We start from the raw sequence: 17135 nt of genomic DNA on the forward strand, positions 1-17135 counted from the left end.
GACCAGTGAAAAGCAGAGAAAGAAAACTCAAATGCCCACAGGTGCCAGGCAGGTGATACCTGGAGGAAAGTGGGCCAAAGGGCAGGCGAGCCAGAAGGGGTGCTAGGCTGGGACCCAGCTTTCCAGGTGTGGCCTCTGGAGCATCTTGCCAGATCTTCTGACTTTGCAGAGAAACTGGAAATCCATGTTGTTACATGAAATCTCTTTATTTTTAAACAGTGACAATCCATTACATGTTTTTAACATGTTGGGGACAAGAACATCACGATGCTTCTGGCCTCTCCTGGGGGCTCCTGAATAGGGTGGAGGCATTTGAGTCTGGAACGGCAATGGAATCATGGCACTGCTTGCTTGGCCACCATGGGCGCAGCCTGTGGGCTTTGGGGGTTCAAGGTCACATTACGCAGTGTCATCCTAGCACCCTAAGGACCCGGGCCTGGGGAGGGAGCTGTGGGGAGGAGAAGGCATTACTCCATGTGCTTTCACTGGAAGGCTGTGCTTCATTGCAGGCAACTGAGCACCCAGGGGCTGAAGGGGGTGACCCTCCATGAACACGATGTGATGGCCAGAACTGGAGTTCCAGGGCCTTCCGTAGCACAAGCACTTGGGTTTTCCGCTGGTGGGCACATGGCAGGGTGCGGGAGGGCATCCCAGGTACCCCCTTAAAGAGCAGGGTGCAGGGAAAATTCTGGCAGGCTCATCTGTAGGTGGTATGGCCACAGTAAAGAAGGAAGGTTGGTGAAAGGTGGTGAGCAGGGTGGAGGGGAAGAAGCAGAGGTGGGAGGTGAGTTCCCCTCAGCAGCCAGGCAGCTGACAGGAGTCTGTTCCAGGTCAGGGCTGCCTCGTGAGGCCCGCTCTCCCCATCCCCACCCCAGGGTGTGCCCAGGCCTCTGTGAAGGTGAGAACATGGCGGGGGGGGGATGCCTACCCCACCCCAGACAGGGGCCCCAGCCCTTCCTAAGCAGCTGGTGGAGGGCAGTGACTGCTGCCTCCTCTCTCATTCAGTCCCTACTACGTGTGGAGCTGGCAGGAGTTTTACAGCCTCATGGGGGAAGGGAAAGACCCACCAAGTTCTCATCACAGGAGGCAATTAGTGAGCGGTGTGCCACGGCACGTAATTAACTGCCTAATCGTGTGGGGCCTCTGATAGGTACTGGTGCAGCTCTCTGGCTGGTTTATGAGAGACTTCCTGGAAGCATTAGAACTTTGGCAGGTCTGAGTGGAAGGCGATTTGGGGGCTGGGAGTAAGCAAGTTCCTAGTGAGGATGGCATTTTGGTAAGAAGGGTTTTGCATGTTGGAAAGCCAGGCCCAGGAGGTGAGATGCTGGGGCAAGAAATAGGGAGCCACAGAAGGTTGTAGAGCAGAGGAAGGCAGGAGCACAAAGGGGCTGCAGGGACTGTCCTTCTCTTTGCTCTGGGAGTCCTCACCATTACCCTAGGGCGGGGTCTTGACCCAGTGGCCTGATGGTGTCCCACGGTGGGGGGAAAGGGCTGGCTGTTGCCACTTCTCCACCCATTCCTTATGTCTTTCCGACTCATCTTGTTGCACCAGGACTCAGAGAACTCTATATAGCCCATTATCCCTAAGGAGGGAGGATAGAGGCATTGAAAGTGGGACTGGCCCAGCACTGCATCTGCTCATTTTAGAACCACTTCCTGCACCACCTGAATAACTTTACTTAATATTTTAAAATTCAATTTACAGAAAACTTCACAAAAACAACTTGAGCTTTATTTTAGCAAAATTCCCCAACTTCAATTCTCCACTTGTTTTTTCCCCCCAAAGCTGCTAACCTAAAATGAGGTCAGCTTGGTTCCATCTCACGTCATCTTGCCGAGCGCCAGTGTTCCTGGCACCCCCTTGGAAAGGTTGCACCAGAGAAAAGGGTTCCAGGATGGGCAAGATGGCTGCGATGCAGGTGGGCACACGGCTTGCTCCCCCCACCCCCCGAGCCCATGGTCCTCTGTCTTCTGCCTCTCCCAGCATTTCTTCCAGAATCTAAGGCGCTCACCCAAAGACAAACGCTGGGTATTTTAGAGTGTTATTATATTACACATCTAAAAATCTTCCAAAAAGGAAAGTAAGTTCATCGACCCTTTGAAGGTTATTTAATGATCAACATAAATGCTTTCTTAAAGTTGGGGAATGATTTACGGTCCTGGATCAATAGCTGCCATGGAGTGCCCCCTGGCCTGTACCTCAGCCTGGCTCAGGACTGCCTGGCAAGCTGGTGCTCCCCGAGTACGAGGCAGGCTGGGGCACATGGATGACTGGCTGGAAGGCCCCCGCCCCCCAGGCCTGGGCATGGACGGGGAGTTTCTGAGTAAGGAAAGCTGGGAGAGGCCCAAGCGCAGGGCGCCTTGGGAGGTCCCAATACTCAGAGGTGCCCTGTGAGATGGGAACCGGGCTGAGCTGGGAGGCACACCCTCTGGGAGTCCAGCCTCATCTTCTAAGCTTTCCTAATAACTGGACTTGAACTTTGTGGGGAGCAACAAGACACAGAGGGCTGAGGCCTTTTATGGAGCTGCACTTCGTGACTGGCTTTGGCTTTGGAGAAATGCAGAGCCTCTCAGAGCGTCGGTGTCCTCGTCCAGCTCCGACTGTAGAATGTACAGAGGCTTGTCATCCAAGGGCTGTCACACAGCAGGCACTTCCTAGAGCGTGCCTTTTAGTTTCATAAACACGATGGTACTTACCAGCCTCTTATTTTGCTCTTTCCACAGGCCATGCATGGGGTAAGCATTTTCCAGGTCTTATCTCAAGTTAATGCTCATGAAAACCCTCTCAGTGAGCTATGATCATTATGCCCATTTTATAGATCAGAAAATTGCTACCTAGATAGGTTAAATCACTGGCCCAAGATGACAGAGAGTGAGAGAGACAGAAGGTTTGAATGCAGGCATCTGATGCCAGGTCCACACTCTTCCCACTGGGCTTGAGTGATAAAAATGCTGTATCCTTGCCAGGCTAGTGGTCCTTACCCAAACCCCATGGGGCTGCCGTCCCTGTCCTTGGATTGCAGGCCCAACAAGGTATGGTGTACCCCTTACCCCCTCCTCCAGGAGAAATTTACATGTCACTTTTTTAGTCCCCTGGCTGCTAAAACTAATGCCATACAGTTGGTCAGCTTAATGACAGGGATTTATTGGCTCTTGATCTCAGAGGCTTGCTTCCTCCCAAGCTTGGCATCTTCCACCTGGTCAGCAGTCTTTGGGTTCCTTGGCTTTTCTGTCCCATGTCATTGCACATGGTGGCATCTTCTCATTTCTCTGTTGGGCTCCATTGTCTTCCACCTTCTGGCTGCTCCCCTTGGCTGCTGCTTCTGTGTTCATTTTTCTTTGCTTATAAGGATTTCAGCCATATTGGATGAAGGACCCCTCATTCAGTGTGGGTACACCTCAACCAATAACATCTTAAAGGTCCTATTTGCAAATGGGATCACACCCACATGACCGAGGGTTGGGACCTGAACATGCCTTTTGTGGGGGACATGATTGACTCAGTCCCCAATAGTCACCTTCCTGGCTCTGTGACATTGGGGCCACACTCTTAGTGGCAAAGACAGTGCAGGGAATTCCCATGTGTCTCACACTCTTTCCGCTATTATTAATATCTTACTTTAGGATGGTACATTTGAAACAAATAGTGAACCAATACTGATACCTTATTATTAATTAGACTCCACACATTATTCAGCTTTCCTTAGGTTTTAACCATTTTCCTTCATCTGTTCTTAATCCTATCCAGGACTCCACATTACATTTAGTCACCATGTCTCCTGAAGCTCCTCTTGGCTGTGACAATTTCTCAGACTTTCCTTGTTTTTGATGAACTTGAGTACTGCTCAAAAATTTTGTAGACTGCCTTTCAAATTCTGGTTTGTCTGATGTTTTTCTCATGATTAGACTGAGGTCATGGGTTTTGGGAGGAAGAGGTAAAGTGCCTTTTTTAACACATCTTATCAAGGCTATGTGCCAGCAACATGACCTTGGCCACTTGCCTGAGGTTGTGTGTCAGTGTTCACCGAAAAGTGACTCTTCCCCCTTTCCACACTGTACTCTTTGAAAGTAGGTCGCTCTATGAAGCCCATGCCTAAGGGAACGGGTAGTTGGACTCCACCTCCTTGAGGAGGGAATATCTACATAAATTATTTTAAGTTTTTGTGTATGGGAGATTTGTCTATTCTTCACTCTGCATTTATTTATTAAACAATTTATTTGTATTAGTATGGACCCATGGATATTTATTTTATACTATGAAATATCCAATAAATATATATTGGATATGATGGACTGTGGTAAATCAATGCTATATATATGTATATAAGTATTATGTATGCATAGATGCACATACCATTTATATATATATATATATTCTTTTAACCAACATATATGGCATATTTTATACTAGAGTATAATCCAATACAATATTTTAAAAATTTTGTTGCTCAAATTGTCCCTGTGTTCCTTTAACATACCCCCATCATTTTCTTTTTCTTTCTTTCCTTTTTTTTTTTAATATTTCCTTACTTTCTGAAAGGAAGATGCTCCAGGCTCATCTTAGATATTTCCTGCCCCAGGCCTAGAATTAGTTATTTCTCCAAGGAGCCTGGTTCCTTTTTTTGGAGACTGTTATTGGAAACCAAGATCTGGGTTCTAGGTGTGCTCATTGCTGTTAGGATATTGTTTCTTTTAGGCCTTCTCAGCTCACAGAGCAAGGAAATAGATGTGGGTATACAGTGATATACACAGATCTAGAAATAATTCTATCTTTTTGTATCTTTTGTATATATATTAACCTAATCATGAGTTCCTACTGATGCCTCTAATGCTAATCCATTATCACACGGATCAGAACTCACTTTTAAAATAGTAAATTTTTGTAGGCTGTTAAATTAAAACCCAAATCACAGGAAATTTAAAACCTAACATTATTTGCACTAAGGGTATTCCAAAGTGCTCTAGTGTGTTTGATTAGATGGATGAATATTTTTTTTAAAAACTGAAAACATAAATTATGTACCTGATTGGAGCCATTCTTGCTTATTTGGAATTAGGGAAATTTTGAAAAATTGTATAATATATACAACTGAGAAAACAGCTTTTTCTGTATGTATAATTTTACCCATCTCATTGCCTCTGGTGAGCCTCTAGAATCTGGAAGGATGGCTAGGCGTCCCTGGCAGGGAGCCTCCCCGTTTGCCTCTTCAGAGTCAGAGCATCAACTCAAATGGAGCAGTAGATGAGGGCTGGGAAGCTTCAATAAGAAGACAGCCACAGTGAAAGCCAGGCAACCACCCTGAAGGCCTGGGCTGCTGGTCAACCTGCTGGTACCAACACATTGGTAGATTCCCCCCAGGCAGGTGGGGCCCACCTCTGAGGGGCAAATTTAGAACATATCCCTCTAAGAGGAGTCATTTCCTTAGCAAATGCCCTTAGTTTCAGGGAGTCCAGAGGGCTCCTGTTGGACTGCAGTGGGAAAGGCGCTGTTGTTAAGGAGTGCTTCCTGATATTGCTTAGGTGTGGCTCTTCCATGCTCCAGTGCCCTGTACATGTGAGCTGCCTCCAAGGACTACTTCTTTCCACTTCATCTCCTGGTCCCTTCAGGAAGATGGTGCCATTGAGTGAGTTTGCAGGAGAACATTCTGGGTTAGGTCAGACATACTCCATGATGCTGTGCTCCCAGGAGAGTGTTCCACAAAGGAAAAGGGGTGCAAGCATCTCCAGACAGGTCAGTCCAGGGTTGCTGCAGGACCAGGGAGGTCTCTGTAGTTCTGCTGGTTGGACCCTGATTCAAGTTTCTCTCTCTGTCAGCCAGAATTCTCTCATCTCTCCAGCTTTCTTAGGGTCTACACCCACCCAGAGTGCAAGGGGATGGTGGCCAGACTGACGGAGAAGTTGTGGTGCAGAGGCTGTTTTTCATTTACCAGCCTCTGGCCTTCAAGAGTTTATGGCAATGAATAATAAAAGGCCCCTGTATGCAAGACCTGAAAGACTAGCCTAGGTCTGAGAGATGGCTAGGAGGGGTGAGGGTACAGGAGCCTGGCCGTCTCGCTGTGTCCACCTGGGGGAACTCCCATCCACATCTGACCCCTTTCTGGATCCTCTTCCTTTCCCTAAGCCTGTAACACGACTCTGGGACTATTTCTCCCCTTTCTGGAATGCTTTGTTTTCGATGTTGGGATTGTGCCCCTGTCCTCCACAGTAAGGCCCTTCCTCTGGCAAAGCACATATGGCTCTTTTTCTCCCTCAAGGTGGTTCTTTTTCTCCCAGGGACCCCTTTGGGCCCCTTCTGCCTCTGAGAGATCTTTAGACTGGAAATCCTAGGGAGTCCTGCTGAGAAGCAGTTTAATTTCCTCCTCTCAAGAGTCCTTGACCCCTTCTTTCTCATGTGGGAGTTTCCAATCAGGTTGGCAATCCCCTGAAGGCAGCTTCCAGGCAAGTAGTGGACCCAACAGCTTGTACAGGGGGTGCATTTTGGCAGGCATGTCCAATGGATACCCTTTCCAGTCTGCGGTACTGAAAGTCCTGCATCATTCCCAAAGCAGTCTGCTTGGAGAGATGCATGCAGCAGGTGCTCTTTGTGTGCTCGCAGAAGTGGGCTGGATTCAGGGAGCTGCACAGCAGGCACTTCCACAGAGAGCTCATAGCCCCATTGTCTTGGTGGCCACCGAGTGCTCAATGCCATGCTTCGATGGACTTCTCATGGCCATGGTAGTGCTTGTGCCTGCAAGGGATAAGGGTGGGGCATGTGTGTGTTTGTGCAATAGCACATGCCCCTGCTATGGTGCACATCCTTTCAGAGTCCATAGACTCCCCCCTGCGGCAGCGGTCAGTCATGGTGGAAGATCCCTGCCTTGTAGAGCACCTTCCAACATGGGCTTTGCACTCAATGAAAAAGGGGCAGAAAGATGAGCAGCATCTGTATTGAGACAGATCATAAACCAGCTAGCTGGGTATGCTTGACTTTGGACCATCCTTTCACCTCCCTTGGCCTCATACCTGTAAAAGGGGAGGCCAGCTCTCCGCCCTCTCAACCTCCCCGTAGTTGCAGAGACCATTTGAGGCAATGCCTGTCAAAGGGTAGACGGAGGGATATTGTCACCCACAGGAACTCTCCCCACCCCAGGACTCAGCACCAGAGGATGGCCCCCTGCCCACTTCCTTCCTCGCTGCCCCACACCTGAGGAGAGCCTGGAAGCCTTCTAGAAGCAGCTCACCTCTCCCGTGAAGCCAGCTGCCCACATGTGTGGGCTTGTAATGAATGGATGTTCCCCCCAAGGGCAGGCATTTTCCTCTCCCCCTTAGGTGCAGGGAAAGAGCAGACATTTCCATCCTAGCAAGTAAGAAAAATACCTCGTTTCTCCACTTTTGTTATAAACAATGTACGACTTGCTTTCTCCTTACTCTGCCTGACCCTCCACATTGTATACATATTTATATATTATTCATAGTGGATTAAAAATGAATGTGTTCTTTACCACGGAGCTACGGCGCAGTGACAATACAAATTAACGTATGATGTACTTACTTTTCTCATGGCAGTGATGGGAAATGTTGATGGCCTCAAAGTGAGCCGTAGAGAGAAGGGAGTGAGTGGGGTGGGCGGTGGGGTGGGGGGCATGCTGTCAGTGCCCCGGGCCTGGCTACAGAAAGTGAAAGGGGTGCGCCGAGCTGCCACGCTGTTGCTGTAACCTGGACAGGTGGAAAGGCCTTCCCACTTCCTGTATTCCTCCGAGTGAAGTCCGAGCTCCCCAGTGGGTCCTGGTTGCCTGGACCTTGCCCACCACCCCTGTTGAGCTTCACTGGGCCACACTGACCTGCCTCTAGGTTCTGGCCCCAAACACAGTGTCCTGTCCCTGCACCAGGTCTCAGGAGTGCCCCTTGGCCTGGGACCACTCTCCTCTCCCTTTCCCGTCTGGCTGTCTTGCTCCTCCCTTCCTTACTCCATCATCCATTCCTTTGCTCGAAAAATAGATGACGATTTCCATGATGCGGCAAACACTGTGCTGGATGGTAAGCAACAGCAAACATTTAAAAAAGAAAAAAGAAATGAAAAAAAAACTCATCGTCCCTGCCCCATGAGACAGAGAGAGAGACCTGAATGTTTTATGTGTTCAGCTACTGTTGTGAGAAGCTCTACCGAGGAAAAGCAGGGGTTTTGGTGAGTGCGCCTCATGGACATGATGGAGGGTCTGGTGAGATGAGGAAAAGCCTTCCTGAGGTTGAGGCAGCTGCATGGAGGGCTGATGGTGAGGCTGCCCTATTGGAGGGTGTAGCAGAAGGGAGAACTACAGGCTGAGGCAGTGGGTAAGGAGTGCGCAAGGACCTGAGGCAGGAAAGGGCATGAGACCTTCGGAGAGCAGGGTGAGAGCTTTGAGTGAGAGCAGGGTGGAGGGATGGGCAGGGGCTTGTGCCGCCAGTTTCCTCTGTCATCGCACAAACTGTGGCCTCAGCTCGCTGTTCTGGCTCTCGCTGCTTGCCGGAGCAGCATCCTCTACACAGTACCCTCTAATGTGAGGGTGAGGCCTCCACAAGAGCAGGACCAGCCCACCTGGGCTGAACTGACCCCAAGGGAAATACACTTGTTGACAACTTGTTCCTTTGAACTTCGAAGGTCTCCCCATTTCCCAGAGCCCCCACTCAAAAGCACGTACCCCAAGGAGAGACGAAACCTGAAACTTTAGTCAGGTACCACCAGAGTCAAGTCAGCATGAACATGTGGCACATGAAATACTTGCTGACTTGGAGTGAAGACCAGGGAAAGCCTTCCTGACCCAGCTTGGATGAGCAACATGATGATAAAGGCAACAGACATGACAAACAGCTAACCTTCCTACAGTTCTTTATCATTTATGAGCCATTGTCCCGTAATCTCCTTTGATCCTCACAAAATCCCTGTGATGTGGTTATTATTATTATTTCCACATTTTCAAGGTGTAGAATCTGAAGCCCTGAGAGGTCAAGTTCCTTGCTCAAGGTCACATAGAAAGGACACTGAAGTTTGGAGAGTTAAATACCTTCACTGCATGAAGGAAGGAAGCTACAGTTACAGCCCAAGTCTTTCTCATCCCAAACACAAGCACCTCATCAGATGTGATACTGTCCCTTACAGGGGAGGAGGAGATCTGAAAGAAAGGCAGGCAAAGGTGTCCAACCAAGGCCAAGGAGTGTGACATTTCTCAGTGGCATTAAACTTGGAGAGGTCATTGCCTTAAACTCCTCTAAGGGATGTGGGTCTTTATTCTCTGGTTCAACCACCATGAAGTCTGTTGGGCCAAACTCCACCTTGAAGTTTTTCTGTTTATTTGATTGATTTTCTTCTTAAAACTTGATGAATGATAGCATCTTTATTGCCACCCATAGACCCTGGAAAACTACCAGCTCCAATTCTGGTCTTCCAAGATGACGCAGGCAGCTTGGTGGGTCTTTTCTCTCATAAAAGAGAATGGATGAAATTGTGCAGGCCACAGAGGGACTGTCCTGTCATGTGAAAAGTCTTCAGTGCTTCTCTCCTGGGGATGGATGACTACCACCATTTGGAGATCTGATTTCCACGGAGCACCACACCCATCCTGCAGGAAAGTCAGGAGGCCCTCAGCAGATTGTCATGCCTTCTTGCTGCCCCTGCCTTCAGATGGGTCCCTTCTTCCATCACAGATATTTAAATGCCACAGTGATACATTCAGAGACCTCAACGGTAGGGTTTGTTCTGAAGGCCTTGCTTACGTTTTCTGTCCCAAAGCCAACAGACCTCAAAACAACTGCATTTGTGCCATTATCAGGGGTTTCGTGCAGGCAAATGGCAAAGAGTAGTTGGAAATTTTTTCATCCAGATTTAGGTGGACTCAGAAATAGAACAGAATGGACCAAAAAGTACTTCCAAAAATGCTGTGCATAACAGGAGCTTTCTGTTTGGGATAAATAATAAATGTTCCCACCACCACAGGATGAGGATGAGACTTTCACCTAAATTTTACCAAATTTATATATAAATTGACTAAATACACACACACACATATTTAAATATATGTATATATTTTAAGGAGGCACTAGGGGTTGAACCCCTGACCTCATATATGGGAAGCAGGCACTCAACCACTGAGCTATACCCACTCCCCTAAATTTGCCCCTTGGGAGAACATCATGCCTTCTTCTGAACTCATCAGAGGTCCTCACAAGCTCCCTCTCTCAGAACAGCCCTCTCATTTTGCTCAAGAACTTCCATGTCAGTCTTAAGAGAACCTTTGAAACAGAGAAGGTAATGGAAGGAGAGGGGGAGGTATTGTACAAAAATGCATGTGTGTGTATCCTATGAAAGTACATTGCAAACATGGTGCTTGTAAGGATGTTATAGAATTAGGGGACCTGGATACTTTACAGACGTTGGAAATTTGTTTTGAAGTCAAACCTTCCCATTTTACTGAATCTTTATCTCCTCATCTATACAATGGGGTTGATACCACCATTTACCAAGCTGCTACAAAGCTTAAGAATGAAGATACACATGTAAAAATGTATATGAAGAGCTAGAATGTAGACCTTTTGAGGATTTTAGTCACTGCCATTATTATCTAAAAAGACTCCAGTCACAAGGTATATTGTAAGATCAGGATTTATTACGATACCAGTATTTTCTAGATTTCATCTATAAGTATGCACATACATTTACACATAGATTTCTATCTCACCTCAGGTAAAATAAAATCCAACTTAGTATTAATGTTTTGACCAATGAAGATTGTATATTGTTGATACTACCAGGAAATAGAGATTCAGAATATAACCATAGGATAAAACCATGGTAAATCATATAAAACATATTGGTAGGAAAAATCTACTGAGTACTTTTATGTCAAACTGGTCAATTCCAAAAGGCTCTCATTGTGAATAAAGGTGACATTTAAGGTTCTGCATTAAGTTTGCTAAGACACATGTTGCATGTTTTTCTTGTGATGTAATTTACAAAGAGAGGTTTCCAAAAGGTTTAGCATAGAAATCATATGGAAACTTAGTATTTGGTAATGATAGTAGAAATTAAAATAAACAGCCTTGGCAGATGAACAAAAACAGTGGAAGCATGGAAAAACCAGTATGAATCTTGGTGAGTTGAGGTAGGTTCATAAACAATATGATGGTTTGTTCATTTTGTTTCATAGTTTGCAAGCTTCTTTCGGTCATAGCCCCAAGTTTTTTTTGTTTTTGGATTTGTTTTTAATTTTTACTTAAAGGGACTTGTCATACCATGATGATATTCCCCCTAAAAATATTACCCTATAGTAAATAAATTCTTGAGTTCACTCTAGATTTTTCTGAGTCATGGTAAGTAGTGGCTGCCCCTCATGAAGAGTCTATGGTGGTCTCTGCAAGCTGTCGCAGAGCTGCCATTGGTGGGAAATACAATCCCTTTCTGAGAACCTTTGGAATAACCTTTAGAAAATGTTTCTTAGTTTTTCTGATGTCTTAGTATTTCAACCAGTTCTTCAGGGTGATCTCCAATTGCTTCTTATGCCTCCAGTTACAGATTTAGCCCCTCTTTGTACCTGCTTGCCAACTTACCTTTCAGATTACCAAAAATCCTTTCTCACCAAGCACCAAGCATAACTTAATGTCCATGGGGTGATGGCTTCACTCATTAAATGGCTGAATCTTGGGAACTTGATGTTACTGCTAAGCTGCTTGGTCAGGAGAATCTGCCTGGAATTCACTGATGTCCAGATTGGCTGTGACTTAGACTTACCTTCATGGCGGGGAGGGTGAGCAGGGTTTTCCTACCCCTTCCCCATTGTTTGGCATCCAAAACTCTTCCTATGAGGGTATATCCTAACTCTGAGGTGACGAAGAGCAGGAACCACTTACAGGAGTCTGACTTCTAGGGAGCAGGAAGCCAGAAGGCGGGTCATGTTGGGAAGTCCTGCTGCTCTCTGGCAGTCAGGGTGTAGGAACCTCCTGATCATTTGTGCTCTTCTCGGTGTGGTGAGGGCAATGGCAAGTCCATTTTTCTTGGGCTTCATTTTCTTCTTAACTCCAAAGTCCACAGACTTGCAAATCGGCTTTTGCAGCTGGGAAAGTTGATTTAATTCAGCCTCATGTTAGGTACATCAGTAGAAATGAAAGAAGCAGAAACTATCCAAAATTTTATAATTCTTTAAAAAAAAAAAAAGCAACATGAAAGAGTAAGAGAACTCAATCCCACAACAAATGGTTCCTGCCTGCTTGCTCTGTGTCTGTGCCAGGTACTGGGCTTGCCACAGTGACACTAAGATAGCTCTGGTTCCTGCCTTTCAGGACCAATCTAGGCACAAGAGCCTACAAAACAGGCATCCCGGTTGAGCAGAGCCTTGAAGGAAGTATGAGCTCTGGGCTTCCAGACAATGGAAGTGGGATTTCAGAGTAAGGGTAGTACAAGCAAGTACATGGAGACCATGAAGGATGAAACCAATTTACGGGGACCATCTAATGGTTTGTTTGGTGTGGATAAAAGGATGATGAGAAGAAGCCAGTCGTGGATGGGACTGAACCATGAAGGTCCTGATTATCACTTTGGGGTTAGGGTACCATTGAAAATTTAGGGCAAGGGAATCACAAGCTGAGCTTCTGCTTTTAAGAACTCACTTAGTCTCCCTGGAGAGGATGGACTGGGGTTGGGAAGCTGGAGGCATCAAAGCCCTTCTGCAGACTGCCATGTGCATGGTCTAGGCAAGGGCTGAGGTAGACTGGGCCAGGCTCTGGAGGAGAGATTGAAAGGAGAGTCACCAGGTCGAATGGATTGGTCCTAAAGACCAATTAGATGTGAGAGAAGAATGAGAGGGGTGGCTCCTGAAACCCAATAAGCTAGAAGTAAAAATCTAGTCTTGGATGTAGTTTGGAGAGGAAATGGGCTGCAGCCTCCAAATCTTACTTGGCCTCCAATTTCTCAGGGACGAGTTTGTTTTGCCAGGTAGAGACACATAACTTCTGCTATTACTGCTCCAGAAAAAGTGCTGAATATGCTATTGGGATGTTTTCTGGGGTAAATGGTTGGACCCATTTATTCACTTGTTTATTTTTCTGAGCAAATGAAACCCAGCCCTGAGCTTTGACCTCTCTTGGTGCTGGGTGGAGCAGCACTCATGAGCTTCCAGGAATGGTGCACCGACAGCTTCCCAGCATCCGGGTGAGGGTGGGGGTGGGAATGGAGGGGTAGGGGGTGTGATTGCTCCATTGCAACTTCCTAAACCAGATGCTTACCACTTCCTCAAGATGGGAGAAATGTGTGCATGTCTGATGTGCATCAGAACAGAGAAATCAAGTTTGGAGGATCAGAAGGATTTCCATAAGCATCTATCTTCTGTTCCAAACTAGAACTTTTCTAGACAAGTTTGATTTCGAGGGTTATGATTCAAAATCTACCATCTTTAAACCTCATGCTGGTCTTGATTATGTAGTTGCTCTGATCCTGGCCCTGATATTTTCTGCTGTAACCACCCCCACCAAAACCCTGAGCTTAGCACTTATGACTCTGTCCCCAAAATAAAGCTTGAACAATAGTTTCTCCATCCCCAAACATGCACCCCCTTGACTTGCTTGGTTTGTTCAGCAATAAAAAAAATCATGGGAAGGATAGGAAAATGAGCTGGTTTCACCTGGAGACTTAGTTGGACACCCAGATGAAGGCATCTGTAGTTTCTGTGGAGAGCAGGGGTCAACAAAATACTGTCCATGGGCCAAATTCTTAAAAAAAAAATTGCTTTTTTGGTACAGTCTGTTAGCTAAGACTGGTTTTTACATTTTTAAGTGGTTGGAAATAAAAAAGGAATACTATTTCATGACACACAAAAATTATATGAAATTCAGACTTCAATGTCCATAAATAAAGTTTTGAATGTCATTCATAAAACGTTTGTGGAAATTTGGTTCCTCTTGTGTATTGTAACTGACTACCTCATATCCTCCATTTTGCCTTCTGACCTGCCACACCTAAAATATTTACTATCTGACCCTTTATAGAAAAAGCTCCAGGTGTTGGGAACTCTCTCCATGGTCACCCAGAAAATCTAGATTATAAACTCTGCTCCAGGACAGAAAGCGCTTTTAAATCCTTGTTTATATGCCTAATATATTGGCAGCTTCGCTACCTTTTATGTGCTCGATGTTCACAAAGCAGTAATAGTAATCACGGAGAGATTGATGATAACGATCCTGATCCTTTGAGGGTCGGGGGCCGGGGAGAGGGGAACTGCAGCTCTGACTGGCCACTCTTTCTGCCCTCAGGTCACAGGCCTTTCCAGTGCCGCTACTGTCCCTACAGTGCCTCTCAGAAGGGGAACCTGAAGACCCACGTCCTCTGCGTCCATCGCATGCCTTTTGACAACAGCCAGTATCCTGACCGCAGGTTCAAGCGCTCCAGAGTCGACTCGGAGGCTTCTGGGAATTTCGAGGAGCCCACAGCTGTCAAGGCGGGAAGCTCTGCAGAGCTCACGGAGGAGGGCTGCAAGGCCCAGGAGGAGCGCATCTGAACAGCCCCAACTGTATATTGCAATATTATTTTACACAGATTTAAGATTATGCATCTGGTAAAAAGAGTGTGCTAACTGCATTCAAGGGGGGGGAATCATGTACACTCCCTACTAGTGTATAGAAGATTTTAAAAATTTTAAAAAGATATCTATATATATATATTAAAAAAAAAATTCCCCAGCCCTTGAACATGGCTGCTAAACTGTTACCCGGCAACAAGTACTTCCCAACAACGCAGGTGGGAGAAAAGCGATTTCAAAAATGCTTGGTGTCCTCCAAGCTCTATAAAGCCGGGGGCCCTTCCAACTCGAAAGTCGTCTTTGTCCAAAAATAATGCTCTTAACCGAAAAACGATACCATCTGAATGATTTAGTGTTGCCTTGAAGATGGAGGGGCTGTGTTTTCATTGTTGAAAACACCTTTATAATCTGACACCAGATGCTGTCATTTGCCTAGCACCGTAATGAGATGTGTTGGGAGGCAGCCGCGGTGCCAGGCAGACTGGAGCGGCCACTGCAGAGAAAATCAATTCACGGTGGTGTCGCAACTGCACTCTCGGAGAAACCTTAGACGGCCCGCAGCCAGCGCCAGGGCTGACCGGCTCTGCAAAGGACGGCGATATTCAATTTTCATTTTTAAAAAATACCCAGCTAAATGAATCAATGGTCAGGAAGTGTCTGTAGACAAATGTCCATTGCAGGTTTGATGAGTAATTCCTTTTTTTAGATCAAATGGAGGGAAATGCTTTTTTCTTGGTTGTCTTTTTTATTTTTGGAAGATGAGGAAGTTTGCTATAAAAAAAAAAAAGTAGGGGTACATTATATAAAATGTTGTTTAGGAAAATTAGCCAAATCTATCCAGAGAAGGTGCTGGTGAGAAATTGAAATTTATGTACTAATAGAAAGATTGTTTTTATTATGATTTTTAAAAATTTTACTTGAATGAAGGCCGACCTAGTCCTTATCAGATTTTTTTCATGTGTTAGTTTTTATAAGTGTCACAGACATGAAGCAAGATTTTCTTCTACAGCAAGCTCTTATGAAATAGCTTGTATTAAAATATGAATCTAAACAACCTGCTCTCTAGCTCTAATGAAGAAAACCATTTGAGTTAAAATGTCTGTTTTTGTAAAACAAATGTGTTCTATATTTTTGTAGATTTTAGATTTTCTACTGATTGGATACTCCAAATTTATCAAGTTCTGCACCACACAGAGGGAGAGGAGACTTTGAGGGCCAATAATGAAATACTTCACTAATAAAAAAAAGATTTAAGAAAACTAGCTAAAGGTTTATTCTTGAATCTGCTAGAATGGTGTAAAAAGTGCAGCCTTTTACCATGCTTCTTTTGAGTGACACGGAATTGGTGCTGTTGTTTGTGATGGGAGAGAAGTATTGAAGTATTAACTTCTAAAACAAGATCATTCAGACTTAACAACAACAACAAAAAGTCAATATTTCTTTGCAGGCTGGGAGCACAGAATAAAACCCCAGGGCCTTAAAAACTTCAGCTCTGCCTACAGCAGTTTACAAAAATACTAAACTGCAATCAATGTAAATAAAATTCTTAGCGTTATCCTGAGACCAGAAAAAAAAAAATCTCAGGCTAATAAGGAATACGGTTTGCATATGCTGTCGAAAGGGTGTCATCTAACTGAGGTTTTGGTTTAAAGGAGGTCGCTGTGCAACCTGAACCCGTCCGGCATAGAGCAAGCTGCTTTCTTGTTTTTCTAGTATAGTTCTCACTGCCTTACTTAAATCGAGTTGATAAACTTAATGCAACTGTTTCTATGATCCTAGAGAAAGGACCGAGATGTTACTGAAAACTTTCTGACTGTAGTAAGCTTTAGGATTTTAACTGCACTGCCGTGTTTGGTGACTGCCAGTCGCTTGCTTTCTGTGTGTTTGCCCCGCCTTTGGTATCTTAGCAAAGAAAAAGAAAAAAAGAAGAAAAAAAAAAAAGAAAAAAGGAAAAAAAAGTGGAAAAAATGAGAGCCACATTCCATTTCTAGCACTTTGGGAACTGTTTCGGTATTCTTTTGTGTCTTCTGAGCGTCGTCAGATGCGACAGGCAATAATTCTGTTTGTGACACTGGGACCATCCCCTCTTCTTTGTGGCGTGTGTGTTGATTCCATTTTGTCCAGTGCTACTGTCCTGATTTCCCCCTCTGACACAGGCCTTCTTTCCAGAACATTTGTAACTTGTAATACAAACAAGTAACAGCCGCAGTGATGCAGTGTCAGTTTCTGAATGTCATCAGGTTCTCATATCTAAACATGTCAAGTCTCTTCCCTGTAACTTCTGTATTCTGTAATGCTGGTCATAACTACTGTCTACATTCCTACACAAAGAAAAAAAAATCTATCTTGGAGGCAATCTGAGATCAATAGAGTAGAGGATTTTGTTGCTATGCTTGTAACAAGTAGAAAACTTTGTATTTAAAGTTTATTCTTGGTCATTATTTATTATTATAATACATCAGTTGACAGAACTTTATTCTGGTATAGAAAGTATTAAAAGTTGTTTTTTCAGCAATGACTGTTTTCTTTTTGCTGTTAGAATAAAATGTCTTTGAAGCAGTCCAGTTTTATCCAGTGTTTTATGCAATAAAACCTCTACCTCTGGAAAAAATAACA

The 17135-nt window shown here is 45.2% G+C and overlaps 1 protein-coding gene across 7 annotated transcripts in view; it reads left to right on the forward strand.

Annotated features, from left to right (window-relative positions):
* ZNF536 (zinc finger protein 536) overlaps positions 1–16859 on the forward strand; it is a 418028-nt gene extending 401169 nt beyond the window's left edge. For 5 of the 7 annotated variants that reach the window (XM_071209193.1, XM_071209190.1, XM_071209191.1 and 2 more), the window contains one exon: positions 14254–16461. In XM_071209193.1, coding sequence (XP_071065294.1) covers positions 14254–14498 — 245 coding nt within the window. In that variant the 3' untranslated portion in view covers positions 14499–16461. Of the gene's footprint in view, positions 1–14253 lie in introns of all 7 variants that reach the window. The other 2 variants (XM_071209189.1, XM_071209195.1) reach the window with 2 other exon arrangements.
* The last annotated feature ends 276 nt before the right edge of the window (positions 16860–17135 follow it).

The sequence above is a fragment of the Dasypus novemcinctus genome, chromosome 18, assembly GCF_030445035.2.
Source record: "Dasypus novemcinctus isolate mDasNov1 chromosome 18, mDasNov1.1.hap2, whole genome shotgun sequence".
NCBI lineage: Eukaryota > Metazoa > Chordata > Mammalia > Cingulata > Dasypodidae > Dasypus > Dasypus novemcinctus.